Source organism: Eupeodes corollae, chromosome 2 (assembly GCF_945859685.1).
Source record: "Eupeodes corollae chromosome 2, idEupCoro1.1, whole genome shotgun sequence".
NCBI lineage: Eukaryota > Metazoa > Arthropoda > Insecta > Diptera > Syrphidae > Eupeodes > Eupeodes corollae.
The window spans coordinates 97,154,509-97,182,356 of NC_079148.1; the positions used below are offsets into that span (position 1 = coordinate 97,154,509).

At 35.8% G+C, this 27,848-nt stretch overlaps 1 protein-coding gene across 2 annotated transcripts in view; it reads right to left on the reverse strand.

Moving 5' to 3' along the window:
• Window positions 1-27,848, reverse strand: part of LOC129948373 (gonadotropin-releasing hormone receptor) — a 247,702-nt gene that overhangs the window by 16,758 nt on the left and 203,096 nt on the right. For both annotated transcript variants that reach the window (XM_056059348.1, XM_056059347.1), the window contains 2 exons: window positions 4,729-4,912; window positions 31-233 (listed from right to left, as the gene is read on the reverse strand). In XM_056059348.1, the coding sequence (XP_055915323.1) occupies window positions 31-233; window positions 4,729-4,912 (387 nt within the window). The remainder of the gene's footprint in view (window positions 1-30; window positions 234-4,728; window positions 4,913-27,848) is intronic.

Here is a 27,848-nt window from a genome sequence, read left to right on the forward strand (position 1 = left end):
TGGGTGTATTTTCTAATTATTCAATCTTACCCTTTTATCTGGATTAAGAAAGGTAAATATTATCATCATCACATTGTAGGGGGTCCAGCATATTAAAAATGCAGCAATTATCACAACTGAAATGCGCAAGGACTTCATTTTAGCTTTTTGTATGAGCCGTTGTCGATTCGTTTGAACTGTTGGTTTGTTAGTGTATACAGCCAACTTGGATCCTTGGAACATTTTTTCACTATCTGAAAAGAAGAGAAAGAAAATATTAAAATACAAACAAAAATATATATATATTAAAATTTAATGAATATTCTATTTTATTTTTGTACATGTCTTTAGTGGACTTTTAATATTACATAATTAATAAACATGCTGGTAGTAACAAAGTTCTTTAATACTAAACATTTTTATTTCCAGAGAAATATTGTGACACATGAGGGGTTTGCTAAGAACAAAAATATGACAACTAACCTCTATATACATAAATATGTAAGGCACTGTATACCGAGATATTTTCAAGAATTCTCGGGGTTACAAAAATGAAACTGTCATGGTAAACTTGAGATATTTGTGAAGTTAGCAGCTGTAAAATAGCAATTCTGTTTTACCCAAAATTAATGTACAGTGAGTGCCATAAATATTCGTTTTTTTTGTGTCTTTCCATAAAAAAACACTTTACTTTTCACTTTAAACTTAAAAAAGTTAAAAACCAGTTTTTCTTTAAAATATTTTGTATTTAATAATTTCAATATGTATACATTTTTTAATTAAAATAGCAAATTAACAAAATAAATAAAGAATACGACAAATAAAAAAAAACACTTCATTAATATTCTTTTTTTTTACATACTTATATTAACTTTTTAATTAATTTTAATATTTTTTTGGATACCCTTGATTGGATAAAACTCCGTCGTTGAAGGTATTCAATGTCTATTGTGCTTCATTTTTCTTGAAGCCGTTGCTTTAGTGCACTTATTGGGTTAGGGTCTGGAAATGCTGGAAGTGCTTGGATAACTATTGGAGAGTTATACAGAAGACATTCCCTTACAACATACGCCTTGTGCTTCGGGTCGTTGTCCTGTAAAATTTGAATTTCTTTAAAATGCCCATTTTCTCAGAACTTTGCCTTAAATTTTCTTTTAGGATCCTCAAATAGTATTGCTTTTTCAATATACCGTCGAAGAGGTTGTACTTACTCACGTCAGCAAATATTACATCATCCCACCAAGTTGCATCCTTATTTTTGTGTTACCTCGCAAATTTGATCTGAATTTGTCTGTTGCGCTTATTGATAAATGGCTTTTTTTGGGCAACACGACCATTGTCTTTATTGTTCGGCGTACCGTTGTTGCAGATATTTTCTTTTTGCATTCCGTTAATACTTCTTGCACAATTTTTGGTGCACTTAAACGAGGATTTGCTTTAATTTTGTTTTACTATAAGCCGTTCTTCTTTCATTGTTAACTTTTTTGGTTGACCCATCTGCTTCTTTGGTTCGATCCTTCCTTCACTTTTATACCTCCACACAAATCACCGACAGTATTTAACTTCATGTCATGTCAGCAATTTTTTTTGTACGTTTCAACTTTATTATGGTGAAAAATAACAACGTTTCTTTTTTCAAGGCGCCTCATGATTAACTTTTTAAATAAAACCAAACGATCTTACACCAAATTGTTTTAAAAATGTACGCAAACATCTACTCAACATTTTATTTTAACGGTACTCTTGAATAGACAACTGTTAATCGGAGCAAATGTCAAATTTAGCAAAGAAAACAAAAAAAAACGAATATTAATGAAGCGCTTACATGTGTCCTTTATGCGTTGTTTATGTTGTCTATTTGTGCAGTTGTCATATTGAGGAATGCTTCCGGTGGATTGGAGCCGGTCAAGCGTGCACTCTCAAAATACTCGTCGTTCGGATAGAACGCCCCGAAAATTAAATTGTTGGTCGAAGACATAGCTCTTGCAATGTGGTCTAAAACAAGTTTTATCACAAAATTTGTATTCTCTTGATTCGAGCCCCGTTGTATAGGACCTCGTTGGAATAGTAATGCACGTAAGAAGATTCGGTTGTTCGATATAAGCCGGTACAGCGTCGTATGCACTACCGCTCGAATACCCGAAACTTTTCCATCTGGGAAGGGGCAACGTTGAACCATACACGATCATTGGCCGTACGAGGGCCATGTAGCAAATTACCTTCACTCTGGAGTCAAGCCGACTGCTTAGAAACAGCCGTTTCGTCAGAATGAAGGCTCCTTTGGCCCTGGTCAGAGCAGCATTTAGATGTCTGTCGAAATATAAATACTGATCTAACCAGATATCGAGGTACTTCACAACACTTTTGCTCGCTAATGGCTGCTCGTGAAGATCAACGATGACCATCTTGTGCCAATTCTTTCACGTATCCCTCGTGGCCCTAGCCAACGGAATCCGGAACAGAATTGTCTCCGACTTCTGAACAGTTTCAGTTTCCAGTCGTCGCAATATCGCTGAATCTTGTCGAAATCACGCTGCAAGAGAATTATAATAACCTCGACCTTTCAGGCCGTTTTCTACGATATAAGATCGTTGGCGTACGCAATTGCCTTTGTAAGACTACCTATAAGATCGCTGGTGTAAATGCTGAAGAGAATCGGCGAATTCACCGTTCCCTGTTGCAGACCATTTTTAATTGAGAATGTTGTGGTAGAAGTTATATTGCCACTTTCGACAACAAACTTTCTACCGTTAAGCATATCATAAAGTATATACAACAATGGCTTGCTTATGCCAAGCCTGCTCAGTTTTAGGTAATGACCCTCTTACCACATGGTGTCAAAGGCGTTTTCTAAATCAACCAATAAAGCATCTGTGCATTGTTGTTTTGATTTATTCCATTGGATATCAGAAACGAGTTTAGACGCAGCATGAATTGTGTCATGACCCGTCTTGAACCCGAACTGTTTATACGGAATTATTTTGTTGTCCGCCTCCACAGCCCACTTAGTCAGAGCCCTATTAATGATTTTTTCGAAAACTTTGCTGATGCTCGGAAGAAGACTTATCGACCAAAGATTTGACGGGTTCGAGTTGTCCTTTCCCTTTTTCGGGAGAGGATCAACCACAGCGGTCTTCCAATGCACTGGATAATATGTATTATTCAGTGCATTAATAAAGAGTGTGGTGTAAATGTCAAGTGCCTCCATCGGTAAATGTCTTAGTATAACTTTGGATATACCATCGACACCTGTTGACTTTTTGTTTTTATTGAATTGAAGATGAGCGGAAGCTCAACCTTTGTCACTATCAAGGAACTTGGTCCCGTTTGCTCGGCGATTGTGGCATTTGCCAACGAATCGCCAATGAGCTGCATGAAACCGCGGTTCTTAGATAGCCATTGTGTACTATCATTTCGGAGGCAGAAGTCATTAAGTATTGCTCTGTTTTCCAGGTCGTGGTTGGGGCAAATGCTAGCATTCACTTTGTACACTTGCTGGAAAGCAGCTCCCACTGCCTCCACTTTTTCCTTCGGATCTTCAATTATGTAAATGTCATCGTCTAAGATGGCTTCTTCTAGATCTATTTGCGCTGTCCTGAGTACGTCCCTGTTCTCTTCAGCTCTTTGGAGTTTCAGACACAGAAGTTCATTATCGTCGTGTTTTCTGAATATCTTGTATCTTTTGGGAAGATACTAGGGTCACTGGAATTGACTGACCGGATCTTGCGGTCCCAGTACTTGTTAATTGATAACCTGTAGTTCTGCTTAATCAACAGATTGAGATTTTTCATTGACGACTTCAGTGTCCTTACCTCCAAGTCGTGTGGGTCTGTAAGTCATCTGTACAAGTTTTTGAGTCTTGTCAGTAAGCCACTCTTGTGCCTTCACAGTGCGTCAATACTGTACTTTGTACTTTGATATTGTCCGTTCCTCCGTTCGTTTTATTGTCTCGTTCATCTGTTGTAAATGTTGGTCAATTTCTGTATTTGTCAGGTTTCTGTTGTGTGGTGGGGCTATGTCACTCGAACGAAGTTCTCTCTCTAAGGCGAGAATCGGTTCGTTCGGAATCTGCATTACAGCAGCCAGTCCGCAGTGATCACTGTCGTACTCGACTGTCTGTAAGCAGTTTCGAGGGTGATTACCTACTTTGTCTGTTACTGTCAGTCTGGTGTCGTACAGTAAAAGATGAAGATAGAAGCCGCTTCTTGGATACGATGGCTTTTCAGTAGCCAGCAGGTCGACTGAATATTCAACGCTGTAAAGATTCATCAAATTGAAAAGATGGTTACCTCTGGGATTACTATGTTGATTTCCCCAATTTTCATGTTTTGCGCATAAGCCGCAATCTTATACTTCCGCCTCCCTTGAGTGAGAGAGATGAATACAACACAAACTTCTAGCGTCTTGAGCAGTCCAACGCACTAAACATCATGCCACGGGTACTACTTATTCTATATTCAAGCAAAATTTGATTTAATTATTATCAACCGTAATTTCAAAAATCATTTTTTTTCAAAATGATATCCAACTTTTAAAAACTATATGCTTATTCATACAACTTTTTCATTTAACATCAAAATAAATATTAAAATGTTCCTTTTAACTGATAAGAAATAATTTTCTTGTATTTAAGACTTCAAAATTCTACCTTATTAATAATCAAAACTCTTCGAAGAAAGTTTCTAACATCTTCCGGGGTTTTACAGAAATCTAATAAGAAAACCATATTTATTCAAACTTTTGGCTTACCTGAAATTGTTTTGAATGTTGACATATAAGTAACAAACAATATGCACAATGGAATTATGAAGGTAAAGAATAATGTAAACGTGTTGTAAAACTGCTCCTGCCATTCTGCTGTGTAGAAACCATGGGTAACACATTGGTAGAACTCTTCTATAAAAGGTCCTCTTGCTACTCGGAATATAAAAAACTGCAAAGAGAAAACAAAAAGTAATAAAATTAAATAACCAAATAACATTTCAACCCAAAAATAGAACTTAAGGAATAAATTGAAATCTATTTGGTTAGCTTGGGTCACTATATAATATATTATACATATACTATACTTCACTATCCCTTTGACCCAAAGCACATTTCTTCTTTAATTTAAAGTCATCAACAACCATTTCTATGTTAAAAAGAATGACCAATTCAATTGAGATATAGAGTATCCTTAAAACGAACCGAGTTGTCTTTATTATTTATAATAAAAAAAAACTATGTGTCCTTTATATTTAAAATAAAAGAAGAATATAAGAGTAGGTAGTACACATTTGCAGGTCTGAAATCAGTTATTTTATCCTGCAGGGCAAACATTATTCAAATCAAATGGTTTCTAAGAAACAAAAGGACAAATGAAATTTCAAAAGATGTATTTCTTTATATAATTCATGAAACTTGTCTATAATTTAAATAAGCATTTTCACAGAATTTTCTGACATTATTTTAAAGGACAAATCTAAATCTAAGGAGTAGTCTATGGCATGTGGGTTTCATATTATTACACTGCTGGCCAAACTATAGTCTCTGCTGAAATGGCTTTAAAAAAAGATCAACGAATAATTGAGTTTTCCATTGAATCTGTTTAACAACGCCGATGGACAAAATAAATTGATTTACTTTTGATTTTATTTCAAATTTGCATAACTAAATTTTATCCTTAACAATTCAAATTAATTTAGTTAAAATACATAGAGCGTAAAAAGAGCTTTTTGTCCGATTTGTCGAATTCAAAATTTTGACATTTTTCGACGTTTCAAGGGCCCTAGATTCGAAATAATAATAATAGTAGAAAGATGTCTGTGCGTGTTAAATCCTAAACTATCAGTATTCATCAACCACCCAAAATAAACAAGTAGTCAGGTATACCTGCAGTTTTATACCTGCGACCTAAGGATTTTTATACCCTGGTTTAGACGGAACAAAGGTTTTTTTTTTTAAATATGTATATTTGGTGTAATCAATGGAACTACCAACATCTTTCCTGTTCTTGATGGAGACGACGGCCCATCCATTTGCCTCACTGATGATGAGGCCGACAACGAGACTCCTTTCACGGAAGTCAAACACAAGAAAAAGAAGAGAACAAAAGCAACTCCAGAGACTGAATCGAAGAAACCAAGGAATGAGGAACTAAAAACTGACAACCTGCAACCAGCAGGAAATATCCCATCTCAATGTGCTAATGCCCCAGGACCAAGCCTACCACAAATCGAAAAGACAAGTACCAACAGCAAGACAAGACAGTAACCAAAGTTACCGCCAATCATTTGCTACTCTTCAAATATTGCTGAATTTAGCAAATTCTGCCACAGTGAAAAGCTGATCTTCAACATCAGAAACAAGTCAGCGGAAACTAAATACATCCAAGCTGGTGACCGGAATTCTCATGATCGTATCAGGAAATATCTGGTACAAAACAGTATGGAATTCAACACTTTCACACCAAAGACATGAAAAACCTTCTTTTACTAAAAGGGATTCATCGTATGCAGCGATTGAAGTCGAGGACGAGCTCAGAAACGAAGGACTACCTATCATTAAGGTAACACCCTTTAAACCGGCTAGAACCAATGCCAAGGCCAGGAACAGCTTCGTCGTTGAATTAAAAAAGTCCTATGACATCAGGAAAATTTACATGAAAATCATAAACCAATAAGTCCACTGGGAACGAATGAAGAACAACGACTTGGACATGTATAGCTACGAATTGCGGTCACAAATGTGTCTGCGTCAAATGCAAGGAAGACCATGAACCCGGAAAATGCAGTCCGAAGTACAATGTTGGATCGGATGTCGGTGCGCCAACTGTAAAAAGAAAGGCCACCCAGCCAACTACAAAGGTTGTCCAACCATCAAGGCCAAACTCTCCCAGAAGAAGAGGGCTGCAGAAAAAAAGACTCAACAAGCTCTTACAGCCAAATCAGCTAGTGCTATTGCTCATCCAAGCATTAGTTACGCAGCGATGTTAGTCATCGGACTTACATGCAAGCCTGTTCAAACAAAACCTAAATATAATATTTCTTTTCAGAATAACACAAACATAAGACCAGCACAATCTCCAGCAGCTAAGAAGACTACCGAGAAGAACAACGCCAACCAAGACGCACCAATCAACATCAACGGCAAAGTGAAACGAATTTTCGGTTCTGCAGTTCCCTCCAACTACGCACAGCTAAGCGAAGAGAAAAATTCAGTGGCACTTGCCATATTTATTTTCGAACTATGCAATTGAAGAAGCTACGCATCAGGACGTACCATGCCTCGAGAAGAGGACGTCATTCAACTTGTTCATGAAGAACAACGGACCAGATATAGCTCTCATCAGCAAAACCAATGTGACCAGGAGAAACAACATCAACATCTCCGGTTACAACACATTCAGGCAACACATTCGTGTGAACGAATCTTTAACCAAACCCCAGCGAAGTTTTGATCAGAGGACACCGGACTAGCTAAGCGACCGCCATCAAACATAGGAAGAGGAGAAGCACTGATTTTAATCAGTCTGTACATCAAATGCAGATAGGAGATATACAGCATGGCCTTACTCAACAATGCTATTGAGGAGACAGCATCGGGATAATCGGTGGTGACTATAATGCAAGGTATCATAAATAGATGGACACCACAATCAACATTGAAGCACAAACAATTGTTGACTGGAAAACCGAACTTTCTGAGAACTCCATCATGGTTGGATTTTTGTATGGCCTCCTCAAACTTGGTACATGTCCTTCCTAAATTTTTGAATTACATGTGCTCAACTGTTTGTAGGGATTCCGACCACGAAGAGTACAACTTACAATCAACTTAAACCTTCCCATTCTGCTTATAAGAAGAACCCTGGACGACTGCATTAACTACTGCAGACTTCACGTGCAGAAACTCAACAATGAAATGGAGCGCAGCCTAATTCTTCCTCCTTCCAACAGGAATCTCCTCAACGAAGAGATTGACAGTGCCATCGAAGGATTCGAATCGGCCATTGGATCAGCCATAGCTCAACAAAAGGCTCCCAGGAGCTCAAGGGATAGGTACCAATATCTACCAACCTACATACAAAACCTGTATGCCCACAGGCAACGGCTGAGGAAACGGCTTCAACGAATTCATCACCGAAAACTCAACACGGTCAGCAGAGACAACCAACACTATGTTTCGGAATGCGATTCAACACCACAACAACATACATTTCCAGAGAAGACTCCAGGAAATAAAGCCCGGTCCCAAAGAATTTAAGGAAATAAATAGGATAGCTGGCTTCAAAGAAAGTAATTTGTGCAGAAAGGAAGAAGTCAGCGAAATAATCAGCACCCTAAAACCTAAGAAGTCCGCGGGACATGATGGAGTCTCCAACTTTATGCTGAAGAGACTGTCCAACGTGTTCGTCATATTCCTTACCATCATTCTCAATAACTGCCTCAACAACTGCTACTTCCCGCAACGATGGAAAATTGCCAAAATTTTGGCAATCCCAAAGAAAGGAGCAAGAAACCAAATCAACAATTACAGACCCATCTCCCTCCTCAACAACATCAGTAAAATTCTAGAAGAGGTCATCCTTAGAAAACTGAACATGTTCAGCTCCGAGAACAACCTGATCCCGGAATTCTAGTTTGGCTTTCGGGAAAAGCACTCCACACTTCACCCGCTAGTTAAATTTCAACACTACACTGCAGCCGCACTCAACCGTCATCGTTATTACGTTGCCTGCTTTCTTGACATAAAAAAGCGTTTGACAGCGTTTGGATCGAAGCACTCATGCACAAATTAAACCTACTTGGTTTCCCACCCGGTCTAATTAAAATTTTGTTTTCATTTCTTTCTTCCAGGAACTTCTTTATTCAGTTGGAAAAATACAAATCTTCATTAAAAATCACAAGAGCAGAGCAGCAGCTCAAGGCTCTAAACTTGGACCGTTCCTCTTCAGCTTACTCACGAGCGACCAACATGCATCCAACGACTGTGAGTGTCTTCTTTTCGCCGATGATTTTCTCACATACACTTCATCGAAATCCTCTATTATTGCAGCCAGGAAGATAGAGTATCATTTTAGCAGACTGTTCCACTTCTACAAGAAATGGGGAATAAGAATCAACGCCACGAAATCGGAACTAGTCTGTTTCCGAAGGTCCAGCAACGGTAGAGTTCGATCGGCGACAAGGTGCAGAAGCATTCCTCTCTCACTCCCTGACACGGAGTCAGCTTACCACCGCGGCTAACAGATCAACAAACAGACAACCGGGTCTGAACACCCCCAGGATTTAATTAATTTTCATTGATTTTTTTATCTAACAACATTAATATTTTAGTTTATTCTTTAATTTCTAAGAACACTCAATGTATAGAGTTAGGCCCCCTAAGTGCCAAGAAAATATTTTATCAGTATCATTTAATATGTAATTATAAGTTTAATTTAAGACAATTGTAATATATGAAAAGTTCAATAAAGATAAATGTAAAATAAACCGAGCCGTTTATTTTCGTTAACGGTTATAAATCAAAAAACTGAAAAAATATTCGTCAGCTCGAAAATTTTAAGAATTAAAAATGATTTTATCTCCAAAACAATTTTGTGCAACGAAGAATAATGATTTTAACATCTGATAAAATTTTGAGAAAAATCAAATTGACAGTTTTTTTTTTAATACAAAATAAAAACCTAAACTAAATTACTCAAAGTTGGTGACAATTGATTTTCGACTTAAAGATCTTTTCAAAAATTTGATATTACGGCTTTCAACTAATTTCAACTAATAAGAAATGTTGTTTTCAACTTAAAGAAAAATTTGGAAAAAAATCGAATCGACAGCTTTTTTTAAATAAAAACCCAAAAACAAATAATAAAAGTTGGTAAAAATTGATTTTTGACTCAAATATCTTTTTAAAAATTTGAGATATGGCTTTCAAATAATTTTAACTTATGAAAAATATTGTTTTCAACATTTGATACAATTTTTAGAAATATTTTGTACAAAAAATAAAAACTCAATAAAAAACAATACTTAAACTTGGTAAATAATTTACTTTCTGCTCAAAATAATATTGACTTCAAAATTATTTTATTTCACAGAAAATATTGTTTTCGATATTCAGTAGTTTATTTATAAAAATGTAATAGTCCGTTTTTTCGTACAAAAATAAAACCAACAAAAAATAGTGCGCAAATTTGGTAAAAATTGATGTTCAGTTCTTGATATCTCTGAAATTAATTTCATTCATCCAATTTGTAAAAAATTAAGATATGCTACTAAATTTTTTGAAACATTCGTTTTCGACTAAAAATCTATTTAACAAAACTAGATTTTCAAACTAAACTATTTCTTTATAAGAAAAATATTGTTGGTAATTTTAAAATTTTTAAGAATAATTTAATTAACAACTTTCTTAACCGAACACGAAAACCTACCAACTTTTAATGAAGACAAAGCGACAGACGGGATGGTTAAGTTATCAAGCCTTTTTTTATTCCAATTCCATAACAATTGAAATGTTTGTACCTATTCAGTTGGCTCAAAAAGATATTGAATTTTTCCAGTAGAAAGCTTTGCAACTAGTCAAAAGAAAAACTAGTTCTTCATTCTAGATAATTCTTTCCAGATTCTCTTCTTAACATACTAAGGTAACTGTCAAAAGTATTTTTAAAAACGTTTGTGCGTATTCAGTTGAAGCGGAGTGTATATCAGTTTGAATTAAATGATTAGTATGGTTTTAAGAAATCTAAAAGTAGTAATTTATACTAAAATTTTCTTCAAAAATGGAAACAATTATAAGTAAAACAAATTTTAATGAAATTTTGACAACTGTACTGACATTGCAAACAAACAAAGATCAGTTTTATTTTATTGGAATCCTTATTCACCTTTTAAAGCCAAGGGTAATTTGACATGCAGATTGTGAAATTAGACAATTTCGTATGAATGTCAAAAAGAAATAAGGAGGAACTCGGACCCAATAGAAAATAAAGGACAAGTTAACATATCTCTGAGGCTACACGTGCAAATAATTGATTGCAAGAAGGATTCATATTAAAAACCTATGCTATTTTTGTCAACTATGTATTTAGTTTTTAGATTCTCTCTGTAAAAATGGTTGCAAATTTTCATTCCATTTCTTGGCAGCTGTGAAATTTTACAATAACATAAACAAAGTAGATTTCGATATAAATTTTAAACAAATTTCAGAATTGAAAGTTTTTATTTGACAGTTTACAGTGGTTTTAGGTTGGAATGAGAGAGAACGAGTCTTAAGGTGAATCAAACTTTGAAAGACTGTGAAATATGTTTTGTTTAATCTAAAAGAAGGACAGTTTAAAATTTTGACAAAGCAAAAGTGATAACTTTCTAGGGGTTAATACTCCCACGCATTATAAACATATATATACCTACACCTGCCGACATATATTTCAAATCACAGTCACAGATTAAATACATTTTTCTTTCTTCAAATTGTTTTGCCTCTGGAAAAGTCAATTTTCATTAAGCTTAACTAACTGGTTTGGTTAGATCTGATGTTATGGTTCGTTGTTGACGTTGACATAACACCCCTAAGGCCGAATTGTAAATTGCTTATTGTGATGATTTCTCTAAACTATCGATTACAAGAACCTACTGGCTGAAAGGACTAAATATCTATTTGTCAAAAAAGGGATGGCAAAAAGAGATAGTACTTATTATTCTTGATTTTAGGTCGACCCCAACAAAAAGTCTGCTGCCTGCTGCCCGATGTCCTTACTCAATTCATTTTTACAGTCGATTTAGCTTTAACATTATCATCCAGGTGGAAGATTTTGTTTTTTTTTTTAAGACTATGTTACATTTACTCGTATGTTAGGTTAGGATTCTATTATTTTGAAAGGAAATGAATTTCATTATTTAAAAAAAAGAAATGTTTAAAAACGATATTTGAAAAGAACTGTTTAAAAAAGATTACTAGGAGGGATCCTTGTAAGAGGGGAAGGAATGGTTCCTTGTATACGTTGTGGTTTGAACTTATAAATGAAAGCATCTAATTTTCATACTACATAGTAGAAAATATGATAGAATTTTGACTAAAGCAATCTCAGCCTAAGGCACCTTAATATATTTAATTACAAATGATTTTTTGAAATTATTTATTACTTCATGCTGATTGGAAAATTGCTCTGTACTCAGGACCGGCCTTAGCCAACTTGGCGCCCCAAGCGAGTTAAATGTTTGGCACCCTTTTTTGCATATGTTTCTTAGTTTGTTCGAATATTTTATCTTTTTCAGATTTTCTTTTATGATTTTCGGCACCAGAAAGCTTTTTTTTACTACTTCTTTATTTTCTGCCATTATTTAGAAATGAAAGAATTTATTGATATCTCGATCTGTACGTCTTAATTTATCTTTTTTTCTTACATGTATCTTTAATTTAATAGATAATAAATAAATACAAAACATTACTACTGTGTTTGGGTAAGTACTGAGTAGTAAAACAATAAGTAAAAAGAGTTGCAACAAATAGTTTTCATATTCGTTTTTGCACCTTAAAAACTAAAGTGGATTTAAACATTTTAACAGTGTGTTAGATTTAAAAAACGAAATTGTATAGGCACCTTATATGCAAATGTCCCTCCAAGGATGGCTGAGATTTGAGACACCTTAACTGAAAATTTTTATCAAAGGATGGCTAAGATTTTGACGGATTTCAAATGCTGAGAGCTGATTTTTTGGGTAATGGGTTCAGCTGTGAACCGAAACATTACGTGATGACAGTCGAACACTCAATAATGGCGTTTTCAATTGTCAATCTGGTAGTTAGAAAAAGCATTCTTAATGCGTTCAATTGGGAAAAAGTGACAATTTTGATTTATAAAAAAGAAAATTTCCTTCTGATTTTAAAACCAGATTCCTTTTTTTAGATTCTGGATTGCCAATCAAAAACTCTATAAGATTAATTTTGTCGAAAAAAATATATTGATGTTCACACTCACCGAAAGTAAAACTTCATTCACATTCACGAAACTCAATTTAGACACTTTAAACTCTTCTGTTAGTTTAAATTTTTAATTGCACTTTGACGAAATAATCACTCACTATATTCAGAGCTGTTCAAATAAAAATTAGAATAATTGCTTTATAAGTGCTGCCAGTCCTTAATTCTAGTTTTAGTGTTACCTAGCTTTTGTTTTTATAATGAGCGCACACTCAAGGGAATATTACTACCCATATTATGCATAGACACAGTGTGAGCACCAGGAAGAGGAGAGAGGGTTTGAAATGAGATGTCGCTGAATATTGGTTTTGAATTCCTGAATATTACAATGACTTGGAAAAACAAGGTGTGGTAAGGCATTCCACATTCGCGTAGTACGGCTAAGGAACGAATCTCTGTATTTGACAATACAATAAGTTTGGCTCGAGGGTATGCTGAAGAGCTTTTCAAGATACGTGACTATTACGGTTAAATTGTTTAAGGGGAGGAATGTAGCTGGCTATTTCACTAGAGCATAAACCGTCAAAATAACATTAAAAAAGTGTCAAACAAGAAACCTTACGAGGATGTTCAATCGGAGTAAATGAACTTATGATGACATTATCACCTATCAATTTAAATGCTCAGCGTTCAATACTATCCAAGAGGCTTAAGTAAGTTGTTGGGGAACCAGCCCACATATGGGATCTATACGCAAGCTTTGGACGTATAATATCTAGATCAGAAGGGGTGAAATATTTCTTGCATCGCCTAGGGAAATCCAAACACTTTGCGGAATTTTTGGCAACATCGCGTATGTGATCGTTCCACCAAAGGTGGTTGGTGGTAAAGGCTTTAACGATACAAGACAGCATTGGGTTTTCGAAGCATTAAATTCCACGTGGTTTTTTATTGCCCATTGTACAATGCTGTTTAGGTTGGAATTTAATGAGCTTATCATATTGTGTCTTTGCAGTTCCACATCCGAAGAAGAGGGATGTGATTCTGAAAACAAATATGTAAAGCTAAGGGTACTATCGTCAGCAAAACAATGTATTGGATTAGAAGTTGGAGCTTACAGGCAGGAGACCATTAATAAAAATGAGAAAGAGTGTTGGAGATAGAATAGAGCCCTGCATGCCCATAAAATAGTTTTCAGACTTGAATCCATCCAAAACAACTTGTATTAAACGATCCGAAAGGTAATTACTATTCCAATGAAGCAGGGATTTTTGATGCCAAACCCTATAAAATGCTTTTGAAATATCAAGTGCAATAATCTTACTTTCTCCAAAGCGATGTAAAGATTTTCTCCACTGTTCGGTGAGATGAACCATGTGATCACTAGTGGACCTATTGCTTCGAAAGCTGTACTGACGGTCATTAAGAAGCTTTCGATCTTCAAGATATTTCTTGAGCTGATAATTGATAAACGTTTCCATGACTTAGGAAAGAAGGGACTTAAGTGCAATCGATCGGTAATAAGAGGGTGAGGAAGATTCGCCTTTTTTGGGGATGGGCTGGACAAATGTAAATTTCCACCTGCTTGGAAAGAGACCTGAGTAGTAGGACAGATACAAAAGCTTACGCAGTGGTTTTGCCAGCGCTGAAGAACACCTCTTCACCACAAAAGCGAGAATTCCATCCGGACCAGCGGATTTATGAATGTTGAGATCTTTAAGAACTCTTGCCACAGTACAAGTGCGAAAAAAGATTGTTCCCATAGAATCACTCACTCGCTCTAGTACTGGCGGAGTCATATCACTCTCTTAAAAGGTAACAAAAGAAGTGCCATTGACAACGAGCGTCGGAACCGAGGAAAAGGAAGAATTCCTCATGTTTTTTACAAATGACCCAATATTTTTACTGCCTTTGCGACATTGCAGTATAGCTAAATGTTTTTTTAAGATATTATGATATTTAATGCGAATTTACAAAAAAACAATCAAAGCGGATAATTGTTTGTAGAGTAGAAGAAAACAACAACAAAATTTGCTGGATGGCAAAAATAATAATAGAAATAGTTGACAGAAATCGTTAAACCTCTAACTTGCAATCTGATCTCTAACGATAATACCTTATTAATTCTAGAATGTGACATGCCTATCTATTGTGGCGCTAAAAGTGGAAATCTATTACTAAAATAAATAATAAAAATACAATAAGAATTCACAGCGCCAATTGATAAGAAGATCCGAATCTATATCAAAAAATCTCACCTCGTCGATTCAAAATACAATGCCATAAAAAAACTCAATTTGTTTTCCTAAACACTGCTTCATTCTCTCTTATGTTTTCTATGTGTAGTGTATGGAAAAGAAAAACAAAGGGACATTATTTGGAAACAGAGGACGAAATGGTCTTTTATAACAAAACAACATGAAACTAAACTTATGCGACTTTCGAATTTTTATGAATTTGTTGAGCTGGAGCTTGATAACCTCACGAGCTGGCTCTATGGTTTTTTCGTTGCTTGTGCAGACAAAGAAATACATGATTTTTTTGTTCCTTATGTTGAAGTCCATCAAAGATATCCTATAGAATGATGCTTTAAATGTCACCTCTTATGAAACCCGTTTATTAATTTTCCAGATGGAAACATTTTTAAATAGATGAAACAACAATGACATGGTATTCTTACATCAAGTTATAACTGGTGTAACAGATGCTCAGGAACTACTTGGCTCTTTAACTTTTAACCATCGGAGTGGCGGTTATAATCTTCGCAGGAAGGACAAGAAGGTACAAGAACCTAAATATCGTTCCAACTATGGACTTAATGAGCCCTTGACACGTATGATAAGGCGTTTTAACTGCCACTCAGACATCTACATTTGTAAATGTTTTTTTGTTTATTAATTTAATCATTAGTTATTTAATTATGTATTAATCTTATTTTGTTAACTGTCTTGTTTTTGTTATGTTACGTTTTTTTTTACTAACAACTAACACTGCATTAAGCGTTGAGCCGGTGGTATAACATAGTCTACTATGTTGGCAATCCATTGGTCTTAAGACTGTGCTTGCTATAAGCTCTCTTCGATCAATTTTGATAGTGTAACAAAAATTATGCTTGCGGACATGGCGCCCCATGCTACCACCTGGGTCGCGATACCCTTACGCCGGCACTGTCTGTACTTAACGTAGTGCGTCCGGTGAACTGATTAATTTGTACTATTGTTATTCAATTATCAAATAGTTAAAAAATAAAAATAAATTAGGTAACGCAACAGTCCGTAAAGAACCAGGGCCTAGTGACTTACTTCTCTCAACCAAGGGACCTACAGTTTATATGCCGAATCCGAACGGCTATATTGAGAAAGCACTTTTCATGACAAGGATTACTCTTGGGGAATTTGTCAATTCCTCGCAAGAGGCAGTACCCGTGACTTTAGGCGTCACAGGCTGGGATCGAACCCAAGACTTCTGGCATGACAGTCCAACGCACTAACCATCATGCCACGGGTACCATTATCAAATATTTACTATTTGTAATAATCCACAACTCATTTTGGGAGATGATTAAAAGTGATCAGATATCAAAGTAAAATATTGTTTGTTTTTTTTTGTTTAGGCTTTTAGGAACACAATAAATTTAGAAGCCATTCGTCATCTAAATCGAATCACAAATATTCCTTATAAAGTAAACCGATTTCTTTAATTTCTCTCTTTGCTTTTCTTCCTTTTGTTAAATTAATTCGATTCAGGTACATTTTTATTAAAATTGTACATCAAGTTAAGAGCAGCTTTAATTTTTAATAGAGAAAGAAGAACATTTGCCTTTTTAAGGCTGGATAAATGCTTGCATAGAGATCTTTTCAGCGTTAAAGAACAACTCTTTAAAATAATATCAGAGATATTATTCGGCAAATTTGTGAATTTCAAGACCTTTTAGTACTCAAGCAACTGCAAGAGTGCAAAAGAAGATTCGTCCAATGAAATCTTCACTCTGTTTCAAATTATCAAAGTGGGCTGAAAGAAAATTGGTTGTATCTATCAAGCTTACAGCAGGTTGCAGGAGTGTCATCAAAAGAGAGTCGACAGAGAGCTGACTTCTGAAAAAATTGTTCGATTTGAAAAACCTTCGAAGCGCAACAATATTCTAAACTTCGCATTAGAATACTTAAAAAATATCAAGTAGATATATAAAGTAGAGATGGTAAAAAACATAGCCATGGGAGACTATTAGCAATAACTTTAGAAAAAAAATGACATGTAGGTTTATTTATCATATCCATTATCTTTTTACTTAATGGGTCAACTAGCGAGGATTTGTCCGGAGAAATGACTTTTGTCGGAGGCCCAGGTGCTGATTATTGTGGCATCAGTGGTAAATGGTTTAAGAAAATAGATAGTTTTAATGTTGGTGCTTTGACTTTCTCGGACCATATACCAATCTCAGTAGCCCTGACAATAAAAAAAACCTCTGCCCCAAAAAAGCGTTTCTCTTCTGCCAAGACTAATTTGGAACGATAGGGAAAAAGAAAGGTATAAAGCCAAACTTAGTCAGTTTACTGTACAAACAGATTGATTTTTTTATCCAAGCTATAAAAAACTCGATCTCCTTTGCAGAAAGCAGAGACGTAGCTAAAGACAAACAATAGTGGTTTGACAAAAATTGCGAAAGAACCAGAGCTAAATCCTTCAAACTGTTAAAACTAGCAAGAATGAGAAACGGAAGTTTTTTCCGTGAGGAAATGAATACTATTTATGAATAGCGAATAAATTAAATAATGCCAAGGATTCTTCTGAATTTTGGAAAGTAGTGAACGAACTAAATGGGAAAAAATTCAAAATTAGTAACAATTTGGATGCTCATATTTTGGCAAATTATTTTAAAAATCTAATTAATCCATTAGAGATTGAAGAACCAATACAATCGCTGAAAATTTCATAATCGTTTACTCTTTAGATGGTGATATCACGTTAGAAGAAATTCACAGTGTTTTACATAAAGCTAAGAATAGCAAAGCCCCAGTGATAGAGTTCCTTATGAATTTTTCAAAAACGCCCCAAACGATTTTTTATAAAACTTAGCAAGGACCTATTCAAATATATTGAACACGGCTAAAGTACCTGAAACTTTTAGAAAGTCAATTGTATTTTCAATACACAAAAAAGGGGACATAAATGATGTGGAAATTTGCAGGAATTATACTGAACAGGCTTGAGTTTTGGGTTAATGAAAACAAGTTGTTGAACGAATTTCAAGCAGGTTTCAGAGCAGGTTATTCAACAACGGATCACATTTTCTCCATCCAAAATATCGCAAAAAATGATTATGATGATTATTGATTTCAAAGCTGTTTTCGATAGCATTGATCGAAATCTACTAGGGTTATCCTCCAAGATTTCTAAAGTACTAAGAAAACTTTACGAGAACACAACATCAGCTGTGTGGGACGATGAACAAATATCAGAATCGTTTAGAACCAAAGTGGAGTACGTCAAGGTTGTCTTGTATCCCCCCTGTTGTTTGCTCTTTTTATCAACGGCATAGTTGACGCTTTAACAAACGGTATTAAAATTGCAGGACTTGTTAAAAAAAATGCCTCCTATATGCTGATGATGTCGTTTTGCTTGCAGACTCCCCAGAAAGTCTTCAGCTCATGATAAATAGGCTAGATAAGTACTGTAAAATGTGGAATTTGGTAATAAATATATGAAAATCGAAAGTTATGATATTTAGAACAGGTCGAGGACGACACAGTAGAAATGAAAGGTGGTTTTTAAATGGTGAAAATTAAGAATTAAATTAAAATTTAGAGTGTTTAATGCGGCTCTGAGAAGTATAATGACATATGGATGTCAGGTATCGGGATATCAGCAGTATGATGAGGTTGAAAAACTGCAACAGCTCTTCTTAAAAAAAAACTAGTTAGATTACCAAAATCAACACCTAATTACATGCTGCTGCTTGAAACAGGTCTTTCTCCTATCACCTTGAAAATGCACTTTAATTATGTAGCCAAAATACGTTCTTATGATGATCATCGATTACCAGAATTATTAGCAAAACACAGTATGCAAAAAAATATAACTTCGTTCAGGAAATGGGAGGATATAACCATATTGAGCGGTATTTCGGTGCATCCTTGGGAGATGGAAGATGGGAGTATGAGAGAAAAGATCAATTGTATTCTCGAAAAGCTAGATGACAAAATAAGACTAGATCTAATTGAGGAAGCAAAAGGCTCCTCACCTATATCTCTATATCCAAAGCTCAATTATAATTTGAATGAGCTCAATAATTTTGTGGTAGGCCGCCTCCCATACTATAATGTCAAGCGCAATCTCCTCTTAAATCACGAGATGTGGCTGTGGCAGAATCAACATTTGTATAGTAGGTTAGGTTTTAACAATTTGTATGCGTTGGGCGATAGTAAATCTTCGTAAATATCAGACTTTAAAAAAATTAAATTAACAACTTATTTTGACAGAAGTCGAATTCCAGCCCCAAACTTTTAAAGCCGCAAAATGGGTAACCCGTCATAATGTTGCCAGTTGACTGGGACAGTGAATAGCAACAAGTGTGTAATATTCGTTTGCTTTTTCAAAGATTACTAAAGAATGCCAAAGAATGGAAAGACTCTAAATGAGTGCAAGGACCTAAAATAAATGCAAAGATTTTAAACGAATGCAGTTGAGTAATTGCAAGAAATAATGATTGTATATTTTTGTATTTCCAAGGATTAGTTGTTGCAAAAATTTAAAGCTCCTGCCTTAAAGACAATTCAATGAATGTAATATTTCAGTTCAAGATTTATTAAAATTGCATCCACAAAACATTTTATTAATTTACAAACCTAATGAGCGCAAGTTGATGACCGAGGATCATGACTGAGTAAAAGTTAAACTTTACTAGAAAATGGCTAAAATAATAACAACTTTATAAAATATTTTTTCAAATACTCGTTTACTTGTTACTTAAGACCTGAATTATATGAAAACAATGAAAGTGACCATAATATGGTATGTACGTAGGTTATACATACAAGAACAATCAAATATATATTTTTTTAAACTTTGAATTCCGAATTAGTTCATTTAAAATAAAGTCTTAAAATCTAAATAATACGGGGTCAGATCTAAATAATACCATTGCTTATCCTTTGACAGTTTATGATTTGCTATAGATGGACATTAAACCGTACTTCGACAGCTATAAAGCATATATCTTTTATGAATATAAAGTTTATTTTCTATTATTTAATTAATTATTTTTGTATTCCTTTAAACATCGTGGTCATGACCCATTGATACAAAACTAGTTAAACGACTCGAATTTAATTTTAAATCTTGATCTGACTGCTTGTCCCGGTGGCCGGTAGAGTGTGTGTTTTGTTGCTAAAGGCAAATGCCAATTTCAAATTAGTTTGACGGATGTGTATAAGGTCTTATTTGAGTTGACATTCCAAAAGAATTTCGGATCATCTCACACAATCCCAATACCAATACCAATCCCTTGTCCCTATAGTTTATTATTTCCTTAATCCCAGATAAATCTAGCTAAGCCCATAAAGGATATAAATATATGCGTACGCTTTTTTGGTTGTTCTCTCTTCCAGAAAACTATTTCCTAAAATAAACATTCCTCATCTCCGCTTATATATGTACTCGTTTATATTGCTGGATATTTTTTCGGGTCAGGCTAAACGAAATGATGGAAAAAACTTTATATTTCGTCAACTTCCGACCACGACTGGTATGGAAAGAATATATTATGCACGCCTAGCTGTTTTACTGCTGATATGATTTTAGGCTGTTAAGCTTTCTCATGCTTTTAGCTTGCTATGTGGTGATAAAATAAGTTGCCTACATTGATGACTGGCTAAAATATGTAACAGCTGGCTCATAAGTCATAAACAAACAACGCTCATATATCCACCTAAGTACGGGTATTGTATGGTCTATATTTTCTATATAAATGAAAATCCCTTAGCATTAACCACGTGCACTAATTCAATATGCCTCATATAATCCTGTGCTTATACGCTTTCAAAAGGAATTTACCAAACAGCTAAAGAAACAAATCTTCATGCATTGTCATCCAAAATACTATGGAACTATACGAAAAGGGTATATACCTTCCTTAGGCCTAGAAATGAGTAAAACAAATAATATGTGATTTTCGACTGAGGGGGTGAATGGCTGGAAAAGGATGAAGTAAAGGAAAAAGTTTTTTTTTTTTGTGTGTTGGTACAACTTTATTCGGATACATTTGAAAGACTTGTAGGATAGGATACTTTGGCTTTGTTTATGTACATATACTTGTGTAATATATAATTTTACTATGTTTGTACTGATATTTATGTTCTATAAATAATGTGATTAATATGAACGGATTTTCAGCTCAAGAAGTCAACGAGTTAGGCAGCATAAGCCATGGGAGAGTGCCTTCTAGGCAATGCAGCGGCTTTAAGAAAAGTCAGGAGCCTTGTTTAGGACCAAAAAAAGCATTGAAAGAAACATAACACTCAACTTTTATATAAAGGATATCAACTGCAGATATAAATATAGGCTTTAGGAAGTATTAGTTTTTAGTAAAATCGAAAGATCGAGATAAAGGATTTTATTTTTCACACACAAAATTGATGCCTTTTTAAATTCATCTTAAAATCGATTCACTTAGAAATTCTTCCTGTAGCAGATTTATAAACTTTCTGTTTTATGTTCTTGTGAAGAATATGATTTCGAATTGATATATGTATGTTTCTCCATGTTACGTAGTGACTGGGTACGTACGTAAATAAAGCGTTTTTGTTCTACGTTAATGAACCTTGAAACTTTTCTAAAAACTGCTATTACTTTTTTGAATTGGAAGGAATCGTTTGAGCTCTAATAATGGGCCTTATCAACTGCCCCTTTGGGGGGCATTCATTCTACCAATGGAAAATCAAATATCATGAAATAACTAAAATATTTATAAATTCGAACTCAAAGCTAGAGATGACACTTTTCAGGAACTCAATACTTTGTGACAAATTTTTTGTTTTCACAAAGCTATGACAGTTTATTTTTATTGCTATTTGAAGTACGAATTGCATCCGAAACAAACATTCAATGTTTTTTGACAAAGGACAACAACGCAATGGTTTGGGCATATGTGTCCATTGCATTGTGTCATCGTGTCGTGGTCATGGAAAAAACTATGCACATGACAATTTTGAAAAAGAGGCTGGGGTGCAACCCACACTGATAACTTTATGTCCCGTTTGTTAATTCTTCTGGCTTAAAACTTTAACAAAATATTCATAACAATATTTTGTGTGAGATAAGTAATTTGAAGTCAATATTTTTCTTTGTTCTATTAATATTTGAGCCGAAAACAATTTCTTATCAGTTTTTTGTTTCCAGTTTTTCTAAAAACTTAGCTTAAAATTGTCAACAATATTTTGCATATAATAATGATAAGTTTGATGCCAAAATCTGTTGTTTTTAAAGAGAACTTTAGTCGAAAAAAAACAAATATTACCAATTTAAGTACCGTTTCTTGAAAGTTTGTATTTCTTATAAACAAAATAACGAATGGACTTTTCTAAGAACAATACCTTACGGTAACAACAAAATTTAGCCCAGAATTTAATCATTTTAAAGTCAAGGCCTTCATTTATTCAAGAGATATCGAAAATCGAATATCAATATTTACTAAATTTGCGTACTATTTTCTCTAATTCGTATGAAAAATCTGACTTCTGGATTTTTATAAAGCTGAATTATGAAAACAATAATTTCTATACGATGAAATTATTTTGAAGCTAGTATCTTACATATTTTAAGAAGATAAGTGGAAAATCAATATGTATCAACTTTTAGTAATTTTTTTTTTGGTTTGTATTTTTTGGAATAAAAAACATTCAATTCGGATTTTCTCAAAATGTTAAAAATTGCTATGCTAAAAAAGCCATCCACTCAATTTTCTTAAAAGTCAACCAAATTTTTTTGGAGTCAATATCTCCACTGTTTCTTGAGATGTGGACGACGAAAAAAGCTTCCCGAACGTACAGACGTACAAACGTACGAAACTTACGGACGTAAATCTCTCTAAAAATCTTTATTTGGACCAGCCATACTCAACCTTTTTTTTTATGGGCCACATTGATCATTTTATAACGCTACCTCGGGCCACAAGAAATGTTTTTGTCTTAAATTATAAAGGGTGTCCCAAAATTAACGCAAGATTTGAATTTGCCGCCATTTTTGCAGTGAAGTGATGGCAACCCTGAAAAAAAGCAATTTGACAGCTAACAGTATAGGGTTATTAAAAATGAAGCGTTACACGATAGAACAACGTGTCTTCATTATTAAAGAATATTTCAAAAATAGTGAAAGCTTGGCGGCTGCAGTTCGAAAATTTCATACAAAATATGGTCGGAATAGTGTTTTAACTTCGTCAACTGTGAAGAGATTAATTGAAAAATTCATGGAGACTGGATCCGTTGGAGACGCCAAACACACTGGTCGTCCAAAAACAAACAAGCCGTTCAAATGTGAATGTCGAAGCAGTGCGTGAGAGTGTTGCTGACAATCCAGGAACCTCAATTCGACAAAATTCAATTAACACAACAATTGAAGCCTAATGACCATGGACAGAGAAGAGAGTTCGTTGAATGGATTATTGAACATCAACAAATGGACCCTGATTTTTCGAGTAAAATCATCCTAAGCGATGAAGCACATTTTCATCTTGATGGCTTTGTCAATCGCCAAAATTGGCGCATTTGGGGTTCGGAGAACCCATATGTGATTGTCGAAAAACAAATGCATCCACAACGCGTGACTGTATGGTGTGGATTTTGGGCTGGAGGCATAATTGGGCCATATTTTTTTGAAAATGATGCTGGTCAAACAGTGACTGTTACTGGTGCTCGATATCGCGACATGATTACACAGTTCTTTCTGCTAAAATTGGATGATATTGATGTGTCCAATATGTGGTTTCAACAAGACGGTGCCACATGTCATACAGCCCGTGAAACAATTCAATTACTGCATGAGACATTTCCAGGTCGTGTACTCTCTCGTTTCGGTGATCAAAATTGGCCTCCTAGATCGTTAGACTTCTTTTTATGGGGTTATTTGAAATCACAAGTCTATGTCAACAAGCCCAAAACCACCCGTGCATTAAAGGAGGAGATTCAACGCTGCATCAACGATATTCAGCCGTAAGTTTGTTTCAGTAAATATTTTTTACATATTTCATTCTGGAAAACGAAGATTCGCAAACAAATGTAGATCCAAATAATGTCAGCAGAATCTGTGAACTTCTTTTGATAATTGCATATTTTTTGGGGACGATGCTCCAAAATTCAAAATATTCCCCCTTTTCCCTTTTTTCCTTAAACAGAGCTTCAAGATTTCAATCGTTTTTAAAATCGATGAACTCATCGAAATACTTTGCCTGATCTTGATTTAAAACAGAAGCCCCTTTTGAGATAGTCGTTGTTTCCAGATGCCATGGGTTTTCTACAAACGTTGAGCATTTTTGATTTTTTTGATATCATGAAATCTTTTTTCAAATTCTTTTGACAGTGCTGTTAAGTGATTCAATATTATTGAGCAGCTTTCTTCAGAGATGTCGACGAAGTCCTTAGTTGGACAATTTTGTAGCTATTTACTTCTTATTTCTTCAGGAAAAATATTAAGCTTTTCTTTACAAGCAAATATTTGACTTGCCATCGGTGAAATTATGTTATTTTGTCCTTAGATTGACGCTATTTAATTTTCCTGTGATATCGCATAAAAATGCTAAAAGACACCACCATTGATCATCTTGCAATTCTGGGTAAACTTTTTTATTTTGTTGTAAGAAGAGGATTATTTCGTGACTCAAGGAAAAAATCTTCGCCTACTTAGCTATCGTACAGAGGTATGCAAAAGAACGCCACCATACTCACTTCCCAATTCTTCAAAGAGGCTTTTAAATTTTCTGTGGTTTAATTCTGTTGCTTGAATATAATTCACAATATCAATTACAATCTTCATCGCATCCATTTTACATTGATAATCTGTGCTGCCAAGTTTTCTTGATGAAATCAAATTTTTTTAAAACAAGATTATAAATCCATTTTCATATCCAGTCATGGATGCAGACCCATCTGTACATTAATCCACGATTTTCTTAATATCAATGTCATTCTGCTCTGAAAGTGTATCAAGATAATCTATATCCCGGGTTTGGCCTTTTATCGGAAGGAATTTGAAAAATTCTTTGAAGGTAAAATTCTGTTTTCTGCAATATCTAACAGACACCGAGCATTGAGATGTTGCTGAAATATCAGTGCTGGAATCGAAAGCCAACCTGAGAAACATACAGTTTTTTAAGTTTTCTATTAAATTTTTAACTTCCCATCGGAAGTTATTGTAATGGGTCCGATTTGTCAAATTGAAAATTTTGACATTCCTCGACGTTTCAAGGCCCCTTACTTACTTACTTAATGTGGCGCTACAGTCCGGGCGGACCTGGGCCTCAACCAACAAGCGTCTCCAGCCAGCTCAGTCCCTAGCTAGCTGTCTATAGTTTCTCACGCCAAGTTGGTTGAGGTCCTCTCCCACCTGGTACTGCGCCGTCCCTCGGGATTGGATTCAAAGACCTTCCGGGCTGGAGCGTTGATGTCCATCCGCTCTAAATGACCTAGCCATCTAAGCCGTTGGAATTTAATTCTGGTAACCTGGTCAGTGTCGCTGTACAGCCCGTACAGTTCGTCGTTATATTTTCTCCTCCATTCTCCATCTATGCGTACGGGACCAAAAATCACCCGAAGAATTTTTCTATCGAAGCATCCTAAGACGCTCTCATCTTTCTTTGACAGGGTCCAGGCCTCAGCGCCATAGATGAGGACCGGGATGATGAGTGTCTTATAGATGGTGTTTTTAAATGCTCGAGAGAGGACTTTACTTCTCTGAGTTATTCTTCGTTTGATTTCAGCTCTGGTGTCGTTGTCTGTGTTTATAGCGGTGCCTAGGTAGACAAAATCCTAAACTACCTCAAAGTTATAGCTGTCCATGGTGACGTTTTGTCCAAGACGTCGTCGTTCAGTGTCCTTTTTTGATGACAGCATATTCTTGGTCTTGCCCTCATTGACACCAAACACATCTTCTTCGCTTCCGTCGCAATGCTCAAAAACGCTCCACTGACATCACGCTTTGATCTTCCAATTATATCAATGTCATCTGCGTATCCGAGTAATTGGATGGACCTTTGGAAGATTGTGCCTCTAGTCCTGACAGTTGAGTTTTGATGAACGATGTTGAAGAAGTCGCATGACAGTGCATCGCCTTGTCTAAAACCTTTTTTGACATCAAATGAATCTGTTAGATCTTTTTCGACCTGGATAGAGCAGCGTGCATTCTCCATCGTCATTCTGCACAAACGGATAAGTTTGACAGTTATGCCAAAACTAGACATTGCTCGGTAGAGCTCTTCCCTATAGATGTTTTTATACGCGGCTTTAAAATCGATAAAGAGATGGTGGGTATCGATTTGAAGCTCCTGGGTTTTTTCCAAGATCTGCCGTAGTGTGAATATTTGGTCGATAGTGGACTTTCTTGGTCTGAAGCCACACTGATAAGGACCAATCAGGTTGTTGACGAATGGCTTCAGATGTTCACATAATACGACAGAGAGGATCTTATACGCAATGTTAAGGAGACTGATGCCTCTGTAGTTGGCGCAGTTTAGAGGGTCTCCTTTCTTATGTAACGGGCACACTATGCTGAGATTCCACTCATCAGGCATGCTTTCTTCCGACCATATTTTGCAGATGAGTTGGTGCATGCTCCGTACCAAGTCATCGCCTGCTGCTTTAAATAGGTCAGCAGCGATGCCGTCAGCTCCAGCAGCTTTTTTTCAATGCTTAATGCAGGAAGCATCGGACTCCTTAAGAGGTTATTAGAGACTCGATCGGAAAAGGACATGGCAGTCTCTTGCAATTGTAGCCGTCTAACGTCGAATCTTCTCACAGTACTTCCTTTTTTTGGCTTGGATCGGGATATCCGTAGCCGTACCTTGGCTACAACGAGGTAGTGGTCCTAGCTTTGCATTAAAATCTCCTAAGACAATTTTAATGTCATAGCCAGGGCACTGCTCATATGCCTTGTGCAAGAGCTCGAAGAATATGTCTTTGGTGTCTTCATCTTTCTCCTCTGTTGTGGCATGCGCGCATATTAGACTTATGTTGGCGAATTTAGCCTTGATGCGGATTGTCGTGATGCGCTCGCTCACACTGTTGAAACTCAAGACTTTTTGCCTGAGTCTAGTTCCAACAACAAATCCACACCCAAATAGACGCTGTCTTTGTTCTCGGTAGCAGTCGCCGTAGCAGATATCGCAGTCTTTTGGTTTGCGTTTGCCCGGTCCATCCCATTGCACTTCTTGGATGGCTGTAATATCTGCCTTGCAGCAGTTAAGGGCTTCAGCTTATTGTTCGGCTGCACGTGGTCTGTTAAGGGACCTAACTTATGTATCCGAACTTCGTTGTCCTTATTTTGTTTGCGTGGGTTGTCAACAGTGAATCCGTCCGTATCCGAGGCTTGTTGGTGCTTTGAAACTTAAGGTATTTTTACGTGGCCAGGAAGTCACCCCGACGGCACAATCCCCAACCTGGAGGGCCAGATCCTTAGTATAACTCCAAGGAAGGGGAGCCGGATAAACCGCTCCTTACAGGCCTGGGCTCCGAATATGTCTAAGAAGCCCTATAAGGTGTTCAAAAAGTAGTTCAACCTTACTGGAACTCTACACGCCACCGTTGATTCCATCTCGAGAATTCGTCTGCTGCCGCCTGAATAAGGAGAGGTGCCTTAGTGGAAACACCTTTCCCCCCCTCTCTCGTTTGCTGCCCAAAACAACTTTCCACTGGTGTTAGAACCCAATCTCCAGTTGAGGTACTAGGCACCCGATGTTTACCGCGGGGAGGTGAGAGTAGGAG